The 23,714-nt window shown below is 37.9% G+C and overlaps 3 protein-coding genes across 5 annotated transcripts in view; 2 read left to right on the top strand and 1 right to left on the bottom strand.

The window, feature by feature from the left end:
* Positions 1-2,268: 2,268 nt before the first annotated feature.
* Positions 2,269-6,493, top strand: LOC113806154 (mediator of RNA polymerase II transcription subunit 26; the record flags this gene model as incomplete). Its single annotated transcript, XM_070124807.1, is given in 1 exon segment — positions 2,269-6,493. A coding segment is annotated over 1 exon segment (1,601 nt), but the record flags the coding sequence as incomplete, so codon positions are not given.
* A 1,952-nt stretch (positions 6,494-8,445) lies between these two features.
* Positions 8,446-15,537, top strand: MagR (Iron-sulfur cluster assembly 1 homolog MagR). The gene is made up of 4 exons (XM_027364168.2): positions 8,446-8,637; positions 13,900-13,953; positions 14,692-14,797; positions 14,960-15,537. The coding sequence occupies exons 1-4, from the start codon at positions 8,560-8,562 to the stop codon at positions 15,106-15,108; spliced, it is 387 nt and encodes a 128-aa protein (XP_027219969.1). The 5' UTR covers positions 8,446-8,559; the 3' UTR covers positions 15,109-15,537.
* The window catches only part of LOC113806156 (uncharacterized), an 8,832-nt gene continuing 593 nt past the window's right edge, over positions 15,476-23,714 (bottom strand). For 2 of the 3 annotated variants that reach the window (XM_027357277.2, XM_070124764.1), the window contains exons 2-8: positions 21,734-21,815; positions 19,750-21,308; positions 19,396-19,549; positions 18,882-18,968; positions 18,388-18,515; positions 17,168-17,331; positions 15,476-16,016 (exon numbers count right to left, since the gene is read on the bottom strand). In XM_027357277.2, the coding sequence (XP_027213078.2) occupies positions 15,868-16,016; positions 17,168-17,331; positions 18,388-18,515; positions 18,882-18,968; positions 19,396-19,549; positions 19,750-21,308; positions 21,734-21,793 (2,301 nt within the window). In that variant the 5' untranslated portion in view covers positions 21,794-21,815 and the 3' untranslated portion in view covers positions 15,476-15,867. Of the gene's footprint in view, positions 16,017-17,167; positions 17,332-18,387; positions 18,516-18,881; positions 18,969-19,395; positions 19,550-19,749; positions 21,309-21,733; positions 21,816-21,919; positions 22,019-23,714 lie in introns of all 3 variants that reach the window. The other variant, XM_070124763.1, reaches the window with a different exon arrangement.

Genomic DNA, 23,714 nt, shown 5'->3' with positions numbered 1-23,714 from the left:
CCACAGAGGCTGTATAAGTTGGTCAATTAAAGATGATTATTACCGTTACCATACTTATTAATGTGGAGATTTTATTTGTGCAGTGATTTGAAGTCGACTGCTTGGGTCACTTATCTGCAGTTAACTTTCATCCTTACTGGTCAGGCATCTACAGAAGTTTGCAACCGTCACCTGAGGTTGTGAAATTTGGCACCTTTGCTCAGTGCTTCCAGTGTTGCAGATGTGTTGGCTCTACCATGTCAATGAAAAAATATTGGAAATGCAGAATTTTTATTGATTTTAAAGTATTAAAAAATTTTGAAAAAAATGTTGAAAACATAAATATTCTGGTCAAAGGTGATTTTAAGTTTTTTTTTTTTTTTAATCTTTGTTTTCTAAAAGACATAAACTGTGTGAAAACAAATGTGACCAAACATGGAAATATATAATAAACTACTGTTAGATATAGCCAATGTTATTATGCAGTTGATATAGTTAGAAAAAGGCCATATACAGAGGGGAGCAGTGCACCACAGGCCTTCGTGAGACATTTTGCTCCTAATACAGATAATTATGTTTGTAAGCAATATGTGACTCTATATTGTTGTAACATCTGCTAGCTGGTGATCTGTCAAGTTGTTTGACACAGCCCCTTAGCAAGTGGTTGTTCCACCTTTGCTTTATGCCTCCGCTTTTCATGCAGAAGTGCTAAGATGTTATCTTTTTTTCCTAATTTTATAGTTACTGTACTGAAAGAGGTCATTGTTGATTGAATACATTTATTGAAGATGAGTGGATACCCACACAAGCATTGCATGCCTGTGAACCGGTCAGCCTCTTTGCTCCTGTATAGGAATGTGGCTTTGAGAGACTTTAGCAAGTGGTAGCTGTGTGGGAGTGTTGTAGAAGTGGGCTTGATTTTGCAACCAAGAATATGGCTCTAGGTAGGGAATCAAAGGAATTCTATACAACCACATAGATGGCTCTACAAAAGCTTAGTCAAAGAGGAGTCAATTACTAGTGCTACCCAACCTCACTTTTTATTTTGTTCCTAGAATTTTATGTAAATTTCAAGGAATAGGTTAAGTGGGCAAGTTCAGATGCTTTCTTCCTTTTTGATTAAGGGGTTTTAGAAGCTATCTGTGCATGAAAAAATGATACTACTAATGAGGATGATGATGGTAAGAATAATAAAATCAAAATAATAGTGGTGAGGTATGCATATACACTTCGCATTAATTGGTTAGCAACTCCATATTGTCACCTTGTCTGTGTATCTTCTATGGATGGGCTTACTGTTTTTGATATGTAACTTGGAAAATTTTATATATATATATATATATATATATTTATATATAATGGATCCACTGCTCATTTCTGATGATGAATGTATTTCGGCAAAATAACCAGTGTAAGTCTCTCCTGTATATAGCTTTTCAAACTTTGCAATAGACTATGGAGATTACCATTTTCAGTATGTTATTTGGATTATTCTTGTAAAAATGATTGACACATTGTTTTATTTGGATTATTATAACCCATGTAGGCTCTCCTCTTCCTGCACCAAGCACACAGTTGTCCTTTCCCATCTCTCTCTTCTAGTAAATGAAATGTAGTGAATGTAAAGTTGTAATTCTGGTAATATATGGCTTATTTTATCTTACCAAACACTAGAAATTTCCTCCCATTTGCCCTCTTCTACTACTACTTAATCATGATAACCTTTTGCTATGGGACTTACTTTTTACTATTTAAATGTCTAGATACTTTGAAAATCATCCAGATGCACATTTTATTGGTTACGTTGATTTTTTGTTTTCTATATTCAAAGTAATGTGTCCAGATTTTCAAATGATCACTGTAATATAATTTTCAACTTTGCACTCTAATGAAATACGAGGGCTTAAAAGGTTCAATCAATTTATTTCTTTTCTTCTTCCCCAAATAAGTTGCATTTATGTTATATATGCTAGCAAGTTTTAAATCATTTAAATCATTTCTGTCAGGGTTAATGATTGTAAAAAAAAATTGGCCCAATATTTATTGTCATTCTATTTTTGAAATATTTAAAAATTATCTTACATTGTCAATCTATCTTCATAATCATATCCTTGAATATATGTATGAATTTTATGTCATTACTAATTAAACATATACACAAGTTTACAAGTCCTGTTTAAGGTGTATATATGTTTATGCCAGCATTAATTTTACATTTTAAGATATTCTATTTATTAAGATAACCCAACTTGTCTCTTGTTAACCATTCATTCATTTCCCTTTCCTTCCAGTCCACCCGATTAGGCAAACACATAAATGACATCCGTCGCAAGACGACCAACCAAGACCTGTACCGACGTGCCAAGGACTTGGTGCGCAAGTGGCGGAAGGATGTCTTGGCCGATGGCGTCAACGGGGCAGCGGGTTCCGGGCCTGGGCCTGGCGGGACGGGGTCTGGCGGGATGGGTGGAAGGGGGGCGGGGAATGGGCATCCTCCTACGTCACCCTCTTCCTTACCGTCCAGTGGCAACACTAGTCCGGGAATGTCTGCCCCCACCACTCCCTCCACCCTGTCCCAACGCACTCGTCCGGGCTCTCCCACCCTTACCACCGCCCAAACAACCCGCCCAGTCAAACCTGCATCTCCTGCCTTACTGCGGGGACGTGTCCTGAGTCCGGGCTCGAGTCCGGCCCTGGCCTCCATTTCGCCTGCTATCACTCCTCCCTTGGCGACGCCAGCCCGCCCGCGCTCACGCCCGCACTCTCCAGCTGTTAACCCCAGCATGAGGCAGCAGTCCAGAGCGGATGCTTCCTCCTATGCCCCTAGTACTGAAAATGTAGCAAAAACTAATACAGCAAACAAAAGATTAAGAAAAGATGAAGACGAATCTAGTAGTGATATTCCAGTTGCCAAGAGGCCTAGAAATAGTGTAACTAATGGCTTTGATGAAGATAGTAAAGACAGTTTTTCCAGTGTTTTGAGTAATGACTGTACTCCTAAATTTATAAGTGGAAGTAGTGAAGGTAGTAAATCACGACGAATAGCAGCCAATGCACACTCCTTGCCTAAGAAAAGATCAGTAGTGTCTGAATCATCAGTGGTGACCAATACGCCTGACGCTCTTCGCCAAAAGATGCCAGTCTTACCTATGGCCACAAAAGGATCTAAAGTTAAAACAACCTCTCAAATAGTAGCTGAACTTGCAGAAAGAAAAGGTGATTCAAAGTTAGCAGAAAGAGCCAGTAAACTAGAGGAGCAACAGGTACGGGACTTGCCTGGTTCGGGCTCAACCACGGGTATGGGGAGGACAACTGATCTTGCTGTTGTAACGCGAAACAAAATGGATCATTTGCACCGATTTCTTAGCTCGCAGGCTGGCCCTGCATTTGAGGACTATGCAGGTGCTGGAGACGATGACAGAGGCTCAATGTCTTCAGAAACGGAAGGGCGAGGAGTCAGTGCCCCTGTGTCCCCACCAAATGTTCCTTCAGAGGCCCCCCCAGCAGTTGTCATGACACCAAGTAATCTTGATCTTCTTGGTGTTCGAGAAGATGAAACTGCGGAGGAAATTTTAGCGCGACTACAGCCAATCGACCGTTCCAGTATTGTTTGGGATGACCCTGAAGATCAAACTGATACACAAGAACAGGAAAAGGAAGCTAGTGGTTCTGATGACAGTGAGTCTGAAGATGAAATAGAAAAATTAGTGCAACTATCAAAACAGGTTCCCCCTGATGAAGTAAACCGGCTTCATTCAACCAATCTAGACTGTCAGAATGGCAATTTTGATATGGATGGCAAGTTCAGAGAGTGGCATGAAGTAATCAATAAAAAAGGCTACCAGGACGACCCATTGATTGTTTTGCCTTATGTGATAACTGACTTCTGAAACACAAATGGTTAACAATGAAAACTGGTGGCTAAAGAATTATACAGGAGGCTACCTAGCTAAATAAAAAAAAAAATCGGTTGTCCTTCATTTTCATATTTCTATAGAACCCTTGTTAGTCTGTTTGTTAGTCTGTTTGTATTTTGTGTGTGTGCTATTTCTTTGTTTTCTTTGGATAGCCTTCCAAAAATCTTGCTCTTTAAGTTGAAATATAGTTGAAGTGAATGGCATTCATTGAGGATGCTGACCTTTGCTTCTGTTGCTTCAATTATTCTTTGAAGACAACCTCAAAAATATACAAGGATCCTTAGGATTAAGTATACAGTGCCTAAAAATAGTGGGCTAAGTTTTTAGTCACAGTCAGAGTAATATTAATCATATGCAGCCAGTCAGAGCTATGTTTTCAATAAGTGTAGATAATGATTTAGAAACTCAAGGGCATGTAATCTCTCCTGTAGTAACTAAAGACTTGGTCCATTCATTTCTATTCATCTATTCTAAAGTCAGTACAGTTGCCTTCAGTAACTTTTCCATATCCTAACTGAGAATAGTATACATATATATGTTTTAAGTCAATGAAATGTAATCTTCAGGGTATCACCTGAACAAGGCATTGGGCAGAATGGCCAAATTCTTGGTATGATATATTGTTGTGTCCTGGATAAATGTGTGAGGATAGGATAGTCACAGGTGAACCCTAGACCAGTCAGTAGGTTAGTGGAAGTCTTCAGTCTAAGACCTTTCAAGTAAACTGACCCCACTATAAACTGTGATAACTGCATTGTTACAAATAAATCCTTCAATATTTGGTTCTGGTAACAGGTTTTTTAAGTGAATGGTCATGACTGTTGCTTTAATGTATGGGTCCATTACACTAAATTATTGTTTTTGTTTATTTTTTTCTATTGATTGATGTATTATATAGATATATATATATATTTATATATTTAGTTCTCATATACAGTCTTTGCTAAATGATAGGGGTAATGATATTAGAACAGTTTAGGAAGAATGTCATTGCCGAAATGGCATTGGAGGCAGAAACTAAAAGGGTCTTGAGGGTTCACTCCTACTCCACAAGTGCTGCAGGACTAGACTTGAGCATTAGAAGTGTTGAGCTTAATCCTGTTGATGACCAGACCGGAATTCTCTACTAATTCTTTTTTTATTTTTCCTATCTTTTGTTAAATGTACTGGTATTGTTTTTGTTTCATTCTAACATTTGCTTAATCAGACTCAATCAAGTTACTCATATGCTGAATTTGATTTTGTTCTGGCTGGTTGTCGTATGTCTGTGATGGATCCAATTTATCTTGGTGGAAAGTTTGTTATACAGAAGTTGAAAAGGTAGATTATGCTCATGTATATTGTCTTTACATGCCAAAGAATCAATTTACATGATCTGTACACAGGAACCTTTGTTTTATAAGGATTTCTTCTTTCTTTACTCAAAAGTTGCATTCCTATGCTGTGAAATGAAAAGAAACATTCTTCTTTTTAAACATATGTTTCTATGCTTCCTTTGTTTGATCAGCTGCTGCCTTAGAACGGTTTCTGGACTTTGCAATTTGTAGATTGGACACGTTGGGGCTGTCAACTTGAGTGGGATTTGAAGCTACAAGGCATTAAAACTATATTTGCTTTTTGTTAAAATTTTATTTTAAATCTCTCGGCCTGTAAATTCAAAACCCACAATACACATTTGTATCAAGCATAGAATAATAGTATTAGACTGAAACTTTACAAAGCTTTGATGTTATCCTCACTTGTGCCCAAAGGTGATGTGACAAAGGCATAAGGGCACTTGTGCTGTGTAACACAAATGTGTTTGATGGACACATTGTGTTTTTTACCCTGTCTTTGGCATATTTGAAATAATCTTGAGTTATTTGTGATCTAACACATTGAATTATACATACCAATGTGTAAATATACGTATATATCTGGAAACCATTTCAATAGATTATGGCCTGGACTATGCAACTTGATAACTACAAAAACCCCTCTTACCCTTACCTTGTATCTAAACAGCTCGGCAATGTGTTTTCCCCTCTGTGTTCAGTCATTATTGTAAGGATGCCTAAAGGAAAACAAATTAAGCATCTATTGTTTTGGCTATTAAGGACAATTTCATAAATAGTCATAGCCAGACTTTGTTATTGTGCACTACTTTATTAAGTTACATGTTGAAGTACTGTCATTGGTGTATAACTTAGGCGCATTGCATTATTAAGCTTTGTAAAGCCCTTTATACTGCAATACCTGCTTCCATTGCCTTATTTATTTACTACCATATGCAGAATAATCCCACAAAATCATGTATTTTATGCACTATAAAGAAATGGAAGGTGTTTGCTTAAGAGTGGGCCATTATTACAAAACAACAGGAAAACATTGACGTTTTGGAACCAAAGCTTTATTGCATAAATTGTTTAGTATACCCCCTTTTTTATTTGGGTATCTTTTGATACACCAGTGATTGAACTGAAAAATGCAAATGTCCAATGCCACCATTAAATATAATAATGTTATTTGATGTTTTGTAATTTATAGTTTTGTTGAAAGGAATACAACGGATTCATTCCCATGAAAATACAAGAAAAGTCCAATAAATTGATAACACATACTTGCTTTTATTATCATGTGTACTTGATATTGTGTGTGAAACCATAGTTTGTAAAAACAATCACTTTTTTTTAGGTAATGCATGTTGTTTAGAAGAGTAGCAGATAAAACCGAGTCACTATTTATGCACATTGTTGTGGGAAAATTTAGAAGGAAAATTCTGTTGAAAGTGATTTTACGGATGGCAATTATGTTAGTAAAATTGCCTTGCTTTAGTAACATCAAGCCGCCCTCCCCCATTTCTATGTCTGCTGTTCCCGTGGTGGTGGGTGAGTGGGTGGGGGGGCTTAAGATACGGAACTGAGGCCTAAGGTAGGGAATCACACCTACATTGACCTCAGCCTTCGCCTCAACTAATTTTGCATGGTCTTTTCTTCTCCCCTTTGCTCCTCTTCAGCTCCTGACCACATACTGTGAAAGGATGAAAGACTGGCTCTGTCAGTCCTGAACCGCCTACGTATTCCCTTTGCTATTTCCTCTTTACCCGTTTCAAAACCATACTAACCTGCAGCGTTCTACAGCCGTTGACATCTAACATGTCCTACTTGTACCTTTTTGCCGCAATAATTTGTCAATGCTGTATGACTTCCTTACCTGGGGGTTTCGCCTACAAACCTTGCCCAATTGTTAATTTTTTTATGCGCTGCTAATGACCTTGGATATTACATGGCCATAAATTTTCAATAAATAAAAAAAATCATCCCAACTTTTCAGCTAAAGACGGGTTTTAATCCTTATAAAGACAGTTTTTAATCATTATAGTTAATGCAATGTTTTACCAATAATTTCCCTAGTTAATCATGTCACCGAGAGTGGTATATGGTTAGCAAAACACCAAGTAGAATGCACGTTTTAAGAACGTTTAATGTTTCATCAGACGAAATATCTCTTGGATGAGAGCAAAAGCGATATAATACTTGTGTAGACCATAGATGAGGGTTCCCCACACTTCTTTCGATCGGACAGGCAGCCGCGGTATCCGGCGAGCAATCGTCAATTTGTAGGGCTATTAGTAGATATTTGACCATGATTGTATTTTTTAAGGTTACAAACCAGTTTTTGTCGTTAAAGGCACTCACACGGATTAGACTAACTCTCCCCCTCTCCCCCCCACTCCCATACAAACGTACGTGCGTGCGTGTGCGTGCAAGGTCTCTATAAGTACTTGTATAGACCTTGAATGCACGCACACTGAGTTCCGAGACTGATCCCACCTTCATTATGGTACGAAACATCGGAATGTACTTTGGTTGTTTCTTTTCCCTAAGATATTTCTTTACCTGTTTGCAGACGAATTATCCAGTCTTTATCGTTGGACTGAAATTTCAGTTAACATATTGGTTTATGTGAGGAAAAAATATAGGAAACTGATAAAATTATTAATGCAGAAATATTGAGCAACACTTGTCATCGGTGATTGCAGGTCTCAGCATACGTCTTACTTGCCCATTTAATCTTCGGATGCTAGATTCAAGGTAAACAGTCGCATATCATCATTATCTATTTTGGGTTCTCGCTACTCGACGATAAGCACCTTGGCGTGGGTACTACGGCGCAGTCGTGTCTTCTCCGTAGTTCATGTCAACCGCAACTTTGCAAAAAACATTACTGCTATTAATAAAAAAGGTATCTTATTACCGCAAACAAAACCAGAGCCAAGATATCGATATATATTCCATGGTATTTACTGTAGACAGATACGTTATTCTCATTCTTGACAGAAGATGCTACAGTACTGTTGTTTATAGTGTTTGAATGACATCTTTTGAATGGCTTTTATATAACAGATGCTTAATGTGCGTTTTCCAAGTCCCGCAGTTCTTACGGTGTTTATTCTCATAATGATGTTTATTTCTTCATCATAATTGCAAGTCAAGTACAGAACTACAAATTACACGTAGAAATACTGATAACTACAACAATGCCATACGTAGTTACGAATTTTTTTTAGTCAGACAGCTAAAGTGACGTCACCGGCCTCGCCTGCATCGCACGCGAACGCCCGCGAATCCGGCCTCCCGCGAACGCCCCGAGCAGCCGTCGGAGCCTCAGTTTCATAACAAACATGGCCTCGGTTGCCACTGCGACGGTGCGAGCGGTGAAGGGCAGGAGGCTCATTCCCACGAGGGCGGCGCTCGTCCTGGTACGTATCGCAGGGGGAATGAGGGCGCTGGAATACGCGGGCGGAGGGAGTGCGGCGGCGAGGGAGAGGGAGAGGGAGAGGGAGGCAGGGGCTGGCCTTACGAAAGTGTCTTTTCCTCTTCCTCTTCCTCTTCCTCTGTGGTGAGGTCACACAAGGTCGGAGCTGGAGGTCACCAGGCCACAGGGGCTCTTTTGCACGCCTAGGATTTTGATTTATATTTTTATTTCTTTTTCTTTTTTGTGATACTTCTAGATTATGTAAAAGGAAACTTCTAGATGCAGCTCATGGTAATTTTACACAATAGTCCCGCATAACAGTTTGAGACGATTTTGATGTTGATGGATTCCTCGGACTCTCTACTATCCATATATCTATGTAAGTTATTGTGTGGAACCTCCCATTAGTGACAATCTTAACCCTGATAGTACGGGAGAGCATGGAGAGAACTATGGAAATTGTGGGTGAAAATATGAAAAATATACAGACTCAGTCACCCCCTGCAACCCCCCATGGGGGCTGCTGTCCCCCAACCCCTGCCCAGGAAAAAAAAGGATCCTCCATGCTTTCATGGCAGGAGAGAGCGTAGTAACATATAGCAGTGCCCAGTGCAGAGTGTCTGACGCTCTGTCCTGCTATTAATATGTGGAAAATTCTTTGTTTTCCTGGGTGGGTTAAGGGGGCAGCAGCCCCTCATGGGGAGCACAAGTATTAACCCATTAACGACAGGTGCCCCATATATGAGACACCCAAAAAAATAAACATTGCTGGGCAGCGGGCAGTGGCGGGCGGGCGGATAGACTTCGGGGAAGCTCCGCCCGCCGATTTTGTAGCTGCCTGGAATCTTTTATTCTTGGCTTCAAAATATACCGGCGTGAATGGGTTAAGTGACTGGTCATACTAATTACTGACCTCCACCGTCTTCCACTGTCCTCCACCACAAAGCGCCCTCAAAATGTTATATTGGAAGTTTCTGCATGCCAAAATTGAAATCAGCAATATATACTCATTTAAAAACATATCGGATCTTAACAACATTATTTTTATGAAAAATGTGCACATTGCAGAAACACCATTTCAGACTAGACACCAGAATTACCATCATTCACCCCAAGCACCCTCTAAATGTTATTTTGGCATATTTTTTTTTATTTCTTTATAATGTTGCTGGTATTATTTTTTGTAAGAAAAAATGCCAAAATAATATTTTGAAGGTGGTTTGGAGTGGAAGACAGTAATTCTAGTGTTTGGTCTGCAGATGATGTTTTTGCATTATGTGCATTTTAGATAAAAGATGATTATGTCTAGACTATGATTTGTTCTTTTAAAGGTAATTCTGTTTACTGGTCTCCAGATACGACATCTGTTTCTGAAGTGGGCATGGTGTACATAAAGATGTCATCAAGATTATTATTTGTTCTTATATATGGGTTGTTTAATGTTGCTGATTTCGATTTTGGCAAGAAAAAACTTCCAGAACAACATTTTAGCCATGCTTTGGGATGGCTGACGGTGGAGAACGGGAATTAGTATGACCTTCTTGTGACTGATTTTGTGTATATTATTCATATTTTACCCTGCAATTTCCCTGGTACCCATCATGCCTTCCCCTATTATCAGGCCCAAGAATGTGGGGATTTCGGGGGTTTCCATGCAGTGATCTTTATATATTTAGATACTAAGAAGTGAGAGGAATCCGTTGATACCAAAATCATCTTGATCCGTTATGCGGAACTTTTGTGTAAAATTACCACAAAATATAACTATAGCTATTGGGAAGCCGTGATTTATGCAGATTTGATTACAAGTTTGAGGATACAGGATAATTTTTGCTATGCACAAGCCTTGGTCAATGTGTAAATGACCCCTAATACCAATTTTCATAAGGAGGGCAGAAACTCCAGGTTAAAAAATGCTCTGTAGTGAATGCCTTGAAATTTCACCAAAATTAAGGGCATCAAGGCAATTTTTGCATTTTTGATTGACATCAACACAGTTGTGTAAAAGCATGTATAGAAATAAAAAATCTAAAAATGAGCAGTTTAGCTGGCAACTTGTGCATCATGATGATTCAGTGTGCAGCTTTGTCTGATCTTTTGCATAACACATTGGTCTGCCCAGTTCTACAGACCGTGTGGATTCTATCTGTACACACTGCTGATGGCTGCCGGCCCGCTGGTACTGGCCACACATCGGCAGTCTGATCCACACAGCTATCATACCAGCCAAAAGAGCATGGTGGCTATATGCTGTTACGGTTGTGGTAATTTGTTGCTGTGAAAATCCTCATAATTTTAGGGAACTGCGGCAATTAGAAAGGGCACGACAGCAGTTACTGCTGTTTTGCAAAGGACATTCATAGTAAATAGGGGGCTTCACTCTCTAAGCCCTCTTTCAGGGAGGATTGCTGCCACCCCTAACCCTTGCCTGATCTGTAAAATCTGCACCTCGTATGTTCTGGCAGGATAGAGCCAGGGCAACTATCCTCTGGTGACACACACTGATTGTATGTAGGCCCACCCTAGCCTTGCCTGGTCTCCAAAATCTTCACCTTGTATGTTCTGGCAGGATAGAGCCTAAGCATATATCTTGATCTTGCACCAATAATTTCTTACCATGACCAGTAAATCCACAGTGGCCAGCCTTCGAGATGTGAAAATCCTCTAAACTGTTGGTGGGAATTGTGACAACTGTCTGCTGCTCTTTGTTATTGCAATGATATTTTGCATATGAAAGATGAAACAGCAGCTTATACACAGCCTAGCCATGATGGAAGTGATTTCAATTTCAACTGACATCCCTTGGGTCCAGCTTCTATCACAAGGGATTACTTATTACAGATTTTATTGGTTTTAATAGAATGGTTGCTAGTGTCTATGGCCACATCACAGCCAAGTGCAAATACCATTGGCTCATTTGATTTTCTTGTGTACGTCATCCCCTACAATTCTGTTGCTGCTGGAGGAGAAAGAACCATGGAGCCCCTGGAAATTTTGAGTTTTATATCCTCTCTACTACCCTTATTATTAGTTTGTGAAGAAAATGCTTTAGAAGAAGTAGCTTAGAATATTACTTCTGTTGGATGTCAAGGGCAGATTTTTCAGTTTTGGTGTTAGGTGTCATTTTCACTAATACTTATGCTGTGCATAGTCAATAAAATAAGGGGAAAATTTTCATGACCGCATATTCAGAGATACACGAAATGCATTTTGGTTGCTAGATTGAACCTGTAGTAGCCTGATTATGTACATTAGAGCCCATATCATTATGTTACACTCTGTGCAAGAGTGAATGTGATTTTATTGAAGGATAGATTTTTTAAAAATTCAGTCATTTTCGTAGATCGTATTTTTGAGAGATTGTATGCAGTGATGTACAATGCTATTGCCATCACAGCTTCACTACTTTACTTCTTTGTGTAATACTTCAAGACAGCCACACTGGCAGAGCGCCAAAGACAATGCAAGTATATAGAAAAGGTATAAATGAGAATGAATATCTTTACAATACAAGAGATGTATTTGACTGGTTTTGAATATATCCTCATCAGAAATACATGATGAAGATATTCATTCTCATTCATACCTTTTCTACATTTGTCAACATGAATATGGTTCATAATGTGAATAGTTGGCAAAAGGAGACTGACCTTGTAAACACGAATCAATGTTACTTATATATTTGCATCAACAGCAAGAGAGTGCCATGCTCTGGTGTGTAACATCTGCCTTGCATGGCAGGCAAATGATTTGTATGCCACAATTTACCCTTTATACAAAACAATAGTCAATCATAACATTACACATCCTGTTCTCCTGCAGGCAATGCCTCAGGGTATTTGGTGTGGGCATGAGGGTTCCTTATAAAGAACAGCAAATGTAATATTTTCATCATCTTAATGTGTGTGATATGAATGTCCCGTCACCTGGTGCCAGGCCCAAGTTGTCCATGATGTGAATAACATGTCACCCGGAGCCATGCCCAAGTTGTCCACGACGTTATCCATAGGTGTAATTAATGCACTACAAAGCTATGGGCATCAGGGTAGGTGTGGAGTCAACTTCTCAGAAGGCTAAAAAGAAGCTTGAAACCTTTTGAATGACTGTTTGTCTTCAGTAATCACATACCATGATGTGATAGGACACCATCTCTGAATAGATGAAGTTTGATTGGGTGTAGGTCTTAATTGGAAGTGTGTTCAAGTGCTGAATACACATTAGAAACAAGTGGGCCATTCAGGATAATGTTCAGAATCAGAAATAATCTAAGTATCTTTTATTGTTTTTTTTCTTATTTGTTCTGACTGGTCTCCCAGTCCAGAGAGATGTGGGATCCTTGCTTACAAACTTGCACATATTCTTACAGATATACTTATGCATATCCATATCGTAAGTCATACCTCAGATACCAGACATGTAAACACAGTTATACACACACATACACCACCCCCCTGCACACACGCACGCATTGCGGCATCAAAACAAATTATGACAGCTGAAACGTGCAATGGTTCCCGCAGTCTTCTCCCTAACTCTTGCTACTCTTTCATGATTCAAGAGTTCTAACCTTTTCTAGGACAGAGTAAATTGCTTAAGAATTCCACATTTTGAATATTCAACTTGAAATTGGCGGCTACACGTTTGTTTATATTCATCAGTCAAATGAGAATCCATGGTCAATGCTTTTGTTTTTACTTTTTATTTGTATTTTATCTTAAATTTAAATGTAAATGTTGATGCAAAACTAAATATGAGTAATTCTGAATAATTTAAAATATATAATATTTAAGCTTTGAAATGAAAATATATGCATACCATGCATACTGTAGATTCTCAACTTTTTTTCTTTCGTCCATCGATGGACAAGTAGGTGTCCATCTCATCAAACTTGTGGGCGAAGTCCAGTGGATTGATTTCATCAATGGACAATTTCCATTAAAAATCGCAGGATTTCACAAATCTATGGGTAGTCTGACCGTACCTTTAGTAATGTCACGAGTGGGTTTTGATGTTCATATTGATATTTGTAAATCTGTGTGTTAGATTTCATAGTACATAGTACAATTGCATGTTTCAAAATATCATAGCTGTTCTATTGGGAAAATGAAGATTTCTGTAACTACATTTTTTTACTGAGTTGAGTATTATTATTGCTTAATATTCAGTTAATAACATAGTTGTGTTTTATCATACTGTCTTTGGGCTTTCTTGGTCATAATAGTAATATATATTTTTACTTTTTTCTATTTATTATTATTTTTTACAGACCCAGACTGCTGTTCACAAGGTTAGAGAGCTACTGGACAGGAATCCAGAAGCTGTAAGTATAAGTGATCACCATTACTTTCAATTCAGGCATGTAATTTACAAAGGATTTGTGCTCATCAAGCCTTTGAAGATGTGTAATGGAAAGTTATATTGTTCAGAATGAATGACATTAAATTGTTAATGTCTCCTTCGATCTTTTACATTTTAACCCAGTGCCGACGGGTAAAAATGTTTGGCGAGTGGAAATAATAACGGGATTGTTGGCAAGCATCGGCAGTTTCCCCAGTTTGTGCCCGGCTCGATCAGTAGTTTGCAAGCGACATTTGGCACCTAAAAGCTTTTAATTTGCTATAATTTATAAAAATATTATAATTTTGAAGGTTTACCTTCATTATAGATGCCATTGCCTAAAATCTTTACCATATAAATGAAGTCGCTCCTATTGGAGAAAAACAAACTCCGTCCGACGAGCCAGTGGTGCGCGAATGGGCATGATACGATGCCATCCGTGTTTCTGTCCACAACAGCCATAGCATGTATGTACATGCCACACGTCGGTTAGGGGTTTAATAAAGACAATAGTGGTATAGAAATCTAAAATATAAGTTTTTTAATGTAGGATGTATGTAAAAGTTTTGTGGTTTACATTAGCACTATTTCTCCCCATTGTTTATTTTTATATATATATTTTTGTTATAAATGTATATATATAAATATATATTTGTTTTGCTATTTCCTCTTAAAAATTCCACAAATTTCTGAAATCTCTAATCTTCTTCATTCTGTGCAGGTTGGTCTGAAGGTTGGTGTGCGACAGAGAGGCTGTAATGGGCTAAGCTACACATTAGACTATGCTAAAGAAAAAGGAAAATTTGATGAGGAAGTAGTTCAAGATGGTTAGTATGTGCGCATTTTTAAGTCTTCATAATTATTTAATATCACTGAAGGCAAACTTAATTGTTTTATCTTGATAATATAAACCAATTTTACTAAACTTTCAATTGATAGGCATGGTAAAGAAGTTCCCAGTTCAAATTGTTTCAAACTTTTCTTTCCAGGAGTGCGAGTTATCATCGACAAGAAAGCACAGCTGACCTTATTAGGGACAGAAATGGATTATGTACAAAACAAATTGTCATCTGAATTTGTTTTTAACAATCCCAATATAAAAGGAACTTGTGGTTGTGGTGAAAGTTTTTCCATTTAGTGAAGTTAGTGAGTGTGATTACATTAATAAATGCAAGTGTAGGAATATAGTGTGAAACTTACTTTTTTCTTTAACAAATTGCTAATGTTGTTCATCAGTGTTTTTAACTGGGCTTGCCCAGTATGTAATCCAATAAAGGCCTCAGGCCTTATGTCTACCTAATGCTTTGACATTTGTATGTTTTGTACATTATGATGTAAATCATCCTTGTATAATACAGAGCTCAGATATAGGCAACAATCACTTGATCATAGTATATTGCAGTGTGAAGTACTTGTCTGTTTTGAGATTTTTCGGGATATGCTCGTCTTTCTCATTGAATACCTATGGTCAAGTGATTGATTTTATTTGTGGAAAAAAAAAAATGTATTTATATGTCTTTATTTGTAAATGTGTAAATAATATTAGAAAGTAAAAAGTAATATATTACATTTCTTTCAATGATTTAAAACATAATTTTATTTAAAGACTGTGAAATGGACAATCGACTTTTTATTTTTATATACTGTGCGCACTAATCCATGCAGTCATGTGAAGAAGAGAAGGGAAATAATCTTAAATAGTGCTGAGATTTTTTTTTTTTCCTTCTGTCCTTCCAAGGACTAGAAACTTGATTAACTATAAACAAAATTTGGCACCCTTGATGTATAATAAATATTTCCAGATGCCAACCCCATCTTAACTTACACCTTTGAAATACAATGATGTGAACACAAAACAGAAATATTATAAAACATCATATATCACTGGAGTGAAGACTTAAGTGTAATCTTCTTGCAAGCCATATTTTCCAAGAAACTTTTTTGTTGCAATGGAGAAGTTATTTTCAGTGTCTGCATTCTTAATTTGCTGGAATGGAGGTCTCAAGGCTTTGGTCTCTCTTGCCGCTCTTGTTCTTCCTGTCATGGCTGGAAAGAAAGTCTCTAATCAAAATCAATAAAAAAATCACATAGCCTACCTGCTAATAATCAAAGAGGTCTTTTTTCACAATTTCTTCCCAAGATTATCAACAAAACTTAGTATAATAAAAAAAAATACTCATGATATGAAGGCACACAATTATAGTGGGAGAGAAAGAGAAGTGTCAAATTAAAAGGGAAATCTAAAATCCTCTAGTTTTGGCCAACATAAATAAGGGATTAGAAATTTTGCAAATGTATGGAAGGAAAATGGAGCAAGATTCTGGTTACCAATGTATAAAACTTGAACCTATTTATCTATATGTCAAAGAAAAGAGAAAAAAAGGAAAAGAAAGAAAGGAGAGAGAGAGGAAATCTAGCACCTTAACCCCTTCAGTCCGGAGGCTTCACAGCAATCAAATGGCTAAAAATACAGGCATTAGGCGTACGTGAATGACCACACTGATAAATGCTTGGTTGTAGGTCAGGCACAAAGGAACACTCCATATTTATATTTTCATATGCTTTATCCACATAATAATAGGCTTTTCCTTGCACAGACTCCATATCATCTCTCTTAGTAGTTTAATTTTGTTTTTCTTGAAATATTCAATTTTCTATAATGCAACCTGTTCTGTCACTCAGGGCATCTAGGAATAGGATGCTGTGCATGGAAATAGTGTCCTCCCTGAAGCCGGGTCTCTTCCAGTCATGGCTCATGAACACTACATTCCTCATTTGTTTATAGACGGGAATAAAGCTAAAGCCGCTTTCTAAATGCCAAATGTGTCTAATCGCCCCTCCAAGAGGTTTGTTCACAGGTGGCAAGTCTTCAGCCGAAACGCTCACAGAGGCAAATTCACTACAGCTGGGCCCACAGCCAGATTTTGCCGTGACAGCATGTTCACGTCACCAGCCCTCAAGCCAAAGTTTTTCATGATGTGATGGGCATGACATCCAGTTCATATGGGTTAATGTGCCAGTAAATAATTTTCTTACATTATATGTAGAGAAAATTACCTACCTATTTCTATGTAGATGTGACAATTTTTTATTTAGTTATTTAAATTTATTTTTGACAAAATTATTACATGATCGGGAAAAAACAGCTTACAATATTGACAAAATGGACAGTTATAAACCAATGAGTGATGTCTTACCAGGAGAAGCTGCAGCAATAGCAGCAAGCTGTGCATCTGAGAGATACTTAGCAGCTGTGGCATCGGTCTCTTGATATGGCACTGGCCCCGAGTTGGGGATAGAGTTTTGGTACATGGACAACATGTTATGGAGTCCTGGCAGGTACATGGTATCCAATACTGGTCTGAAAAGAAGGGGTATTTTGGTATGACATGGAAGAAAAAAAAGAAAAGCCAGCAAGATTCCTATAATCATCTTTGTATTACCACCTTAGTTTACAGTAAAGTGAATGATTATTTTATTTATTTATTGATAGAAAATGGTCACTATTTTTTTGATAGATTTTTATTTTCTTCAATTACTTGAATATTTCATGCTAACATCCTTGCCACTATTTCCACTGTAATTTTTCTTAAAGTTTCTATAGTTTTAAAAAGAAGAGTAAACTCCAGAAAGATTCTCATGTTTTATTTGAGAACAAAGCAGTTTACAAATACAAGCTACACTCATTAACCTTTAAAATATCTGTAACATTGTGCCTTTGCGGAACTGGGATAATTCTTGTTTAATAAACTGAAGCTCCTAATGCAGAAATTAATGGAGCTATTATGCATGATCTGAATTTGTGAAGAATCTGGCATGACAAAATCTGGATGAAAGAGGCAAGACTATGAGTGTCATCACATCTGAAACTGCAACTAGGAACACTAACAGTCTTAGCTTTCTGACTTCTCTTTTTATACAAACTGCCATCTTTTCCAGTGGCAATTAAGGTGCTGTGCAACACCCAAAACCTGTTTTGTGATCAAAGTCCAGACACACCGCAAAGCTCCACCCAATCCTTTGACGTAATGGGAACGTCCATTGGTTATTTTCGATTGGTGCACAGTATTTTGGAATGTATCATAGATGGCCTTTGATATCTTATGGTGGGTTGTGCTGTGTTACAGTTATCCATTATAAGAACAAATACGCATGAAAATAACCAAGGTAGGAAGAATGCATATAGCAACTAGATAAATGTTTACCACCTCCTCAATGGCTGCCACACAAGAGGTGTCGTGTAGGCCATAACTCAGAAAAGACGGCTCAGGTTGGTAAGCATATACTATTACTGTGGGAAACTATCCTGATAAAGGGGAAATATTCCACAAGTGGAATGTTTTGTAAATTATCTTTATCTGGATTGAAAAATAAAACAGAAACAAAAACAATACTACAGTATTTAGTTTTTTAATACCTGTTATTTGTAGCCAGTGTAGCTGGGTCAATGAAACTAATACCAAACTGCATTAACTGTTTTCTAACGGCTTCCATCTGGGGATCAATTACTGTTGTTTCCTGTTCACTGGTGGCACTGTTTGACTCCTGAAAGAAGGAAAACCTCTTCAGTATCTCATCCAAAGATTCACTGAATTGATCTTTCATTTGAGCGTATGCAAAAGGGTGTTTCATGCACCTTACATGACCATGTGTTGAGCACTGCATGCCATCGGCCACTCAAGGCAAAAATTACAAGCATAAGATGGGCTTCAAGTGACTTAAAGCCTACTTTTGACAGACTATATCCTTATTGACTTGAGTCATAAAGGAGTTACAAGAGAACAATTGTTTAGTACACACAATTTGGAGCAGGCTTGAAGTGTATGGAACCTATCAACAACAACAATATTAGTGGAATGGGAGTTTTTTTTTTTTTACTAACTCTTAAGTACATAAACCTCAGACTCATACCCTCTGTCTCTGGTGAGTGGCAGCATCCTCACTCCTTTCATCTTCCTCTGCAGCCTTAGAATTTTGCAAAATATGCTGAATATTTGTCTGGAAGATATAAATACAAATAATAATTATAATAATAGGAGAGTGAATCAGTAGGGAGCCTTTTTATAAACATGCACACATATACAACAACAAAAAGTGCTTGGGAGCTAAGGCAAGAAATACATTTCAAATCAATTCAGATGTTATAAATGTTGAATCTGTTAAAAATATTTTGGGTCAACCAGTGATTTTTAAAAATAATCTGACCATTTTCTCAGCATAATAAGAGATGTATTTTCATATCTATTAAAATCAAATGCAGAAGATTCAAAGAATGAATATCTGACTCATGTGAAAGATCCAAAAAGACCTTTCTCATATTCTCTTCTACTAAAGATGTGAGGAAAAAAAGAGAAATGTTAAATGAATGTTCCCTGAGCTTATAATCAAGCAAAAATAACAACTTTTGCTAGGGTGAAAAACATACCATTACATTGTTATAAAAAGTGACCCCTGTTGATTTGGTAGCTTGTGCACCTTCCTGATGCTGAGGACTATCATGGGCTGCTGGACTGCACATGCTAGCACTCTCACCCAAGACAGGAGAGCCTTCCCAATCTACACTTTTCTTCTGTGGATTTCTGAAACAAATATCAATTATCATTGATATTACTTTTCTTAACTAATGCCTGTAATACACCCTATAAAAATAATAAAACAAAAAGGCCCTGTATGGCAAACCTTGTAAACAATGCAAGACCCCAATCTTATTTTGGATTATTTGGCCTACTGTTAAAAATGCCAATCATGAATTTAACATTCCCTAGAACTTGATACAGACCTCATACCACTGTGAGCCTCCTCATGCCTACTGCCATCATGGTACTCTGTCATACTAATGTGGACTGAAGGATCTGGACTTGGGGGGTCTTCCTCAATAGTTTTCATGACGACTTCTTGCATTGTTAGGGACATTTCCTTGTGCACTGTCCAATTTGTTGCTTGTCTTGAGGAAGAATCCCTTCTGTTTACTGATTTTGCCTTATAATTATCTCTAATGATATCTGCTTGTCTTTCTCCTGAATTTCTGTTGTTTGTCTGATAAACTTTCCCAACCTCTCTAGACTCAAATCTTGCACCTTGCTCAGTGCCTCTTTCAACTGCATTCTCAGATGGTGTAACAGAGGCAATCAAATCTGCCCATGAAATTTCAGTATTAATTCCTATTGATTTGGTCTCACATTTATCAGGTTCTGTCTGACTGCTGGTATCTTTAAATATTTGTTTATGTTTCTCTTGCTGATTGGCGCTGGTGGCCATTACTATTTCTCTCAATAATTCTCTGGATTCCTTGTTCCTTTGAGCTTCATTGTGTTCTTGCTTCTCTAATAACTTTTCCAGAGAAGTTTGTAGCCTGAAAATATGCTCATTTTGCTTCTCAATCAATTGGTAAACACTTGGATCACACTGATTACTTACTCTACTAGAAACATGATCTGATTGTTGGGTAACTTCATCTTCCCTAAATGGACGATGAGAGGACTGACCTCCATGGGGTATAAGTCTACTACTATGCTGAAGTGAAGGGGGCATATTCAAACCCTTTCCGTAAGACTGAGCAAAATTACTAGGCTCTGTTGTTTTGCCTTCACTTATAGTTGGAGAGTATGGCTTAACATTTTCTTTTTCATATCCATACATTTGTAAACATCTCTGATGCTGTTCCATTCGTTTTAAGTGAAGTGGGGTTTCTTCATCACTCATCACAGGATTTTTATAAAAGTGGACTGATTTTGTTGTTACTTGTGATGGCCAGGAGCTCTTACTCAGCATGGCTGAATCTTCATATGATGGAGAACTGACTGTGTTCTGTGTCTGGGGAGTTAACACTCTTGTAACAGGCACTGTATTTCTTGTAATCAGTGGGGAAATCTCCCTTACTGGAGGGGAAGAGCTGTGGCCCACCTCCTTGTTCACTCCATTTTTCTGAGATGGGCTATAAATCAGAGGGTTGTAATGCTTTTCACTTATTATTGGATTTTTAAGTACTGGTGATCCACTGGCTTCTCTATGAAACTGGCCGTCTGCCTTGCTCTGCAATGGTAATTTTGGTCTTGGGTGATTTTCCTCTGTCCTATTCTTAAAATGTGTTGTAGACTGAGAACCCTGAATATCCCTTGGAGGTCCAGCAGCAAAAGCCTGCTTTCCTGGGTTATTAACTGCTGAGATCACTGGTATTCTCTGGTTTGCCACTGTACTGCCTGCTTTTGTGAATGGTACATCCTTTTTTTGTTGCAGGCTAGCTGGGAGGCTGGATTTTGGTTGTTGCCAAATAAGGCTGTCCTCACTGTCAAACATCAGTGAAACTTCTGGTACCACTGGTCTGGGCACATTATACTGCTGTAAAAGACACAGTTGTTGACATTAATTGTACTATCTTTTCTAGTCCAAGAATCTTTTATATAAACAATATAAACATTTGAAGAAGAAGAAGAAAAACAGTAGATGTATTGTTTACCAATTGGTTGAAGTACAAGTTGCAAAATGTTATAATCTGTCTCAGTATTTCTACAAGCTATATCACTACACTTTGGAAATACGTACTTTTTATGCTGGGTACCACAATCTATCTTTTTCTTAAAAGATACCATTCAAACCCTTAATAGCTTCCTTCCCTTATTATTCCCATCATCTATTCTGCTTTGGTCCACTGACAAGTTCTTCATGTTCCTTCCAGTTTAATAAATGACTTTCCAAAACACTATAGAAAAAGATTATACAACTGCTATTCGATCATGAAATATCTATATTACTAAAATACCTACTGGCAACACAGATGGCCTGGGGGGTGGAGCTCGTCTTGGGGCTGCATCGTCATCCATCATTGTCAGGAATCAAACTTCTTCCCTGGAAACAAATCAATAGCTCTAGATTGTACAATGTCTGAAAAGTATGAACTTCGTGGTAAGACGTAAATCAATTCAGAAAGCCTGTCAAATATATTCCTTTACTTGCTGTACTGGTGCAGTGGTTAGAGTATTGGTCTAGCAATCTTGCTGAACTGCGTTTAATCCCCCACGTGGCCAGTGGATGGTAACCCTGGACCACCCCTTGCACACAGGGAGATTTGGAAGCAAAATAAAACAGACAGTATGTCATGGCAAAGAATATCCATTATAACAAATGGAATTAAAACTAAATCTTTATAATTTTTAATCTTAAATCTATCACTGAGATGATTCTGAATGGACATTAAAAAGAGCAACATGAATTTAATATATATAATTCAGAGTTCCTCTGGTAGCATTATGTGATCAGATGAAGCTGGTGTTCATTTTCTTTGCAAACCTTTGTATTTTGAATAAGTTACCCCCTCCACCCCAACACAGGATTAAGAAACCCATAGGCTTTTGGGGGGAGGGGGAGGCAAAATATGTATAAAGCATATGATTCCTGGAAAGTGTAGAATAATATCAGATATGTGACAATTTCCTTGCCCACATGGCTTACCATGTGCACAACATTTGCTGGTGCCTCTGTGCCTTGCAGCACTACAATGTTAGAGTCAGCAAGTGTCCTCTATTTGTGTTTTGACAGTTTAGAGCTTGGGTGTATTGTCAATTATATTTCACATCACTATTGTATATCCTGTACAATACAGCAGTCGCATATGTATTCAATAAAAGAACTGGGTATGGACTGCCTTGAACAGCCAAACTGCAAAACAGCCTATTGATTTAAGGGTAAGTCTTCACTGTTTATCTTCTGAAGATGAAATGACCATCCACGAATACCCTTTCCCAGGACATGGCCATTTTCAAGATAAGAGCACATCATTTTAACCCAACACTGACAGCTGCCTCACCAATGAGATGGCTAGAAAATGGACAGCATCTCATGTGTGATAAATCTGCATTCTTGGTCTACACTCTGATTGGGTCGCACGCCACTTGTTCCTAAAGCGCTACTCCCTAGCAGTGATTAGTTACTCTCATGAGTACCACCTAGAAATCAGGGTGTTTTTCTCACTCAGATATTGTTGTGGATTGCTTATGTGTAAATACATCATTCAACAGGGAGAGCCGCTGTATTGAGTAATTTTAAAATTTCCTACAGACAGCCAATTATTAATGGTGTAATATGCATGAATCTCTTGTTGCTTTATATTGCAAATGACATATAGAGATCCCTATTTCTCCAGCTACTCTTGTGGATCCACATAAATGCAACAAGAACAACGAAGGGAAGGGCAAGAAAACACACGAATATACCGAAGGCCTTTTCACTATTGCTTCGCTATTGCTTTGCCCTGACAAAGCAGTAGTGAAAAGGCCTTCGGCATATTCATGTGTTTTCTTGCCCTTCCCTTCGTTGTTCCTGTTGCAATCTGTTCAACATGAATTCCACACTTCCACATCAATAAAAACCTTCCGAGGCTTCACCCCTAGACCCGAACCCCACTGCTGAATTTCCCTATCTAGGGCTTCACCCCACGATCCCAACCCAGTCACTGTGGACTTACTCTCCACGCAGCACTTCTGGCTACCTATTTTCTTCATTTCTGACATTTTTCTTTGCATGAACAAATTATTTCATCCATCAGTGACCTTAGTTTTTCCTTTCTTTATGTGTCATTAGATTTTCAAGAAAAAATATACCACAGTATTACATATTGAACAACTTCCTTATCATCATCTTGCGATGAAAATACCATAGATGAACAGTCATTCTATCCATTACCTTATACAATATGGCTGTACAAAACTAAAATCTATAACCTGCATTTTATTTTCTGAAGAAAACACC

The sequence above is a fragment of the Penaeus vannamei genome, chromosome 8 (assembly GCF_042767895.1).
Source record: "Penaeus vannamei isolate JL-2024 chromosome 8, ASM4276789v1, whole genome shotgun sequence".
NCBI lineage: Eukaryota > Metazoa > Arthropoda > Malacostraca > Decapoda > Penaeidae > Penaeus > Penaeus vannamei.
Note: the sequence above shows the minus strand (reverse complement) of the source record. Positions and strands in the feature narration are given on the sequence as shown.

Excerpts from the sequence above, each read along its gene's own strand:
- MagR (XM_027364168.2), top strand. The coding sequence starts at position 8,560 with ATGGCCTCGGTTGCCACTGCGACGGTGCGAGCGGTGAAGGGCAGGAGG. Across the intron at positions 8,638-13,899 it reads CGAGGGCGGCGCTCGTCCTG|ACCCAGACTGCTGTTCACAA; the intron begins GTACGTATCGCA and ends TATTTTTTACAG. Across the intron at positions 14,798-14,959 it reads TGAGGAAGTAGTTCAAGATG|GAGTGCGAGTTATCATCGAC; the intron begins GTTAGTATGTGC and ends TTTTCTTTCCAG.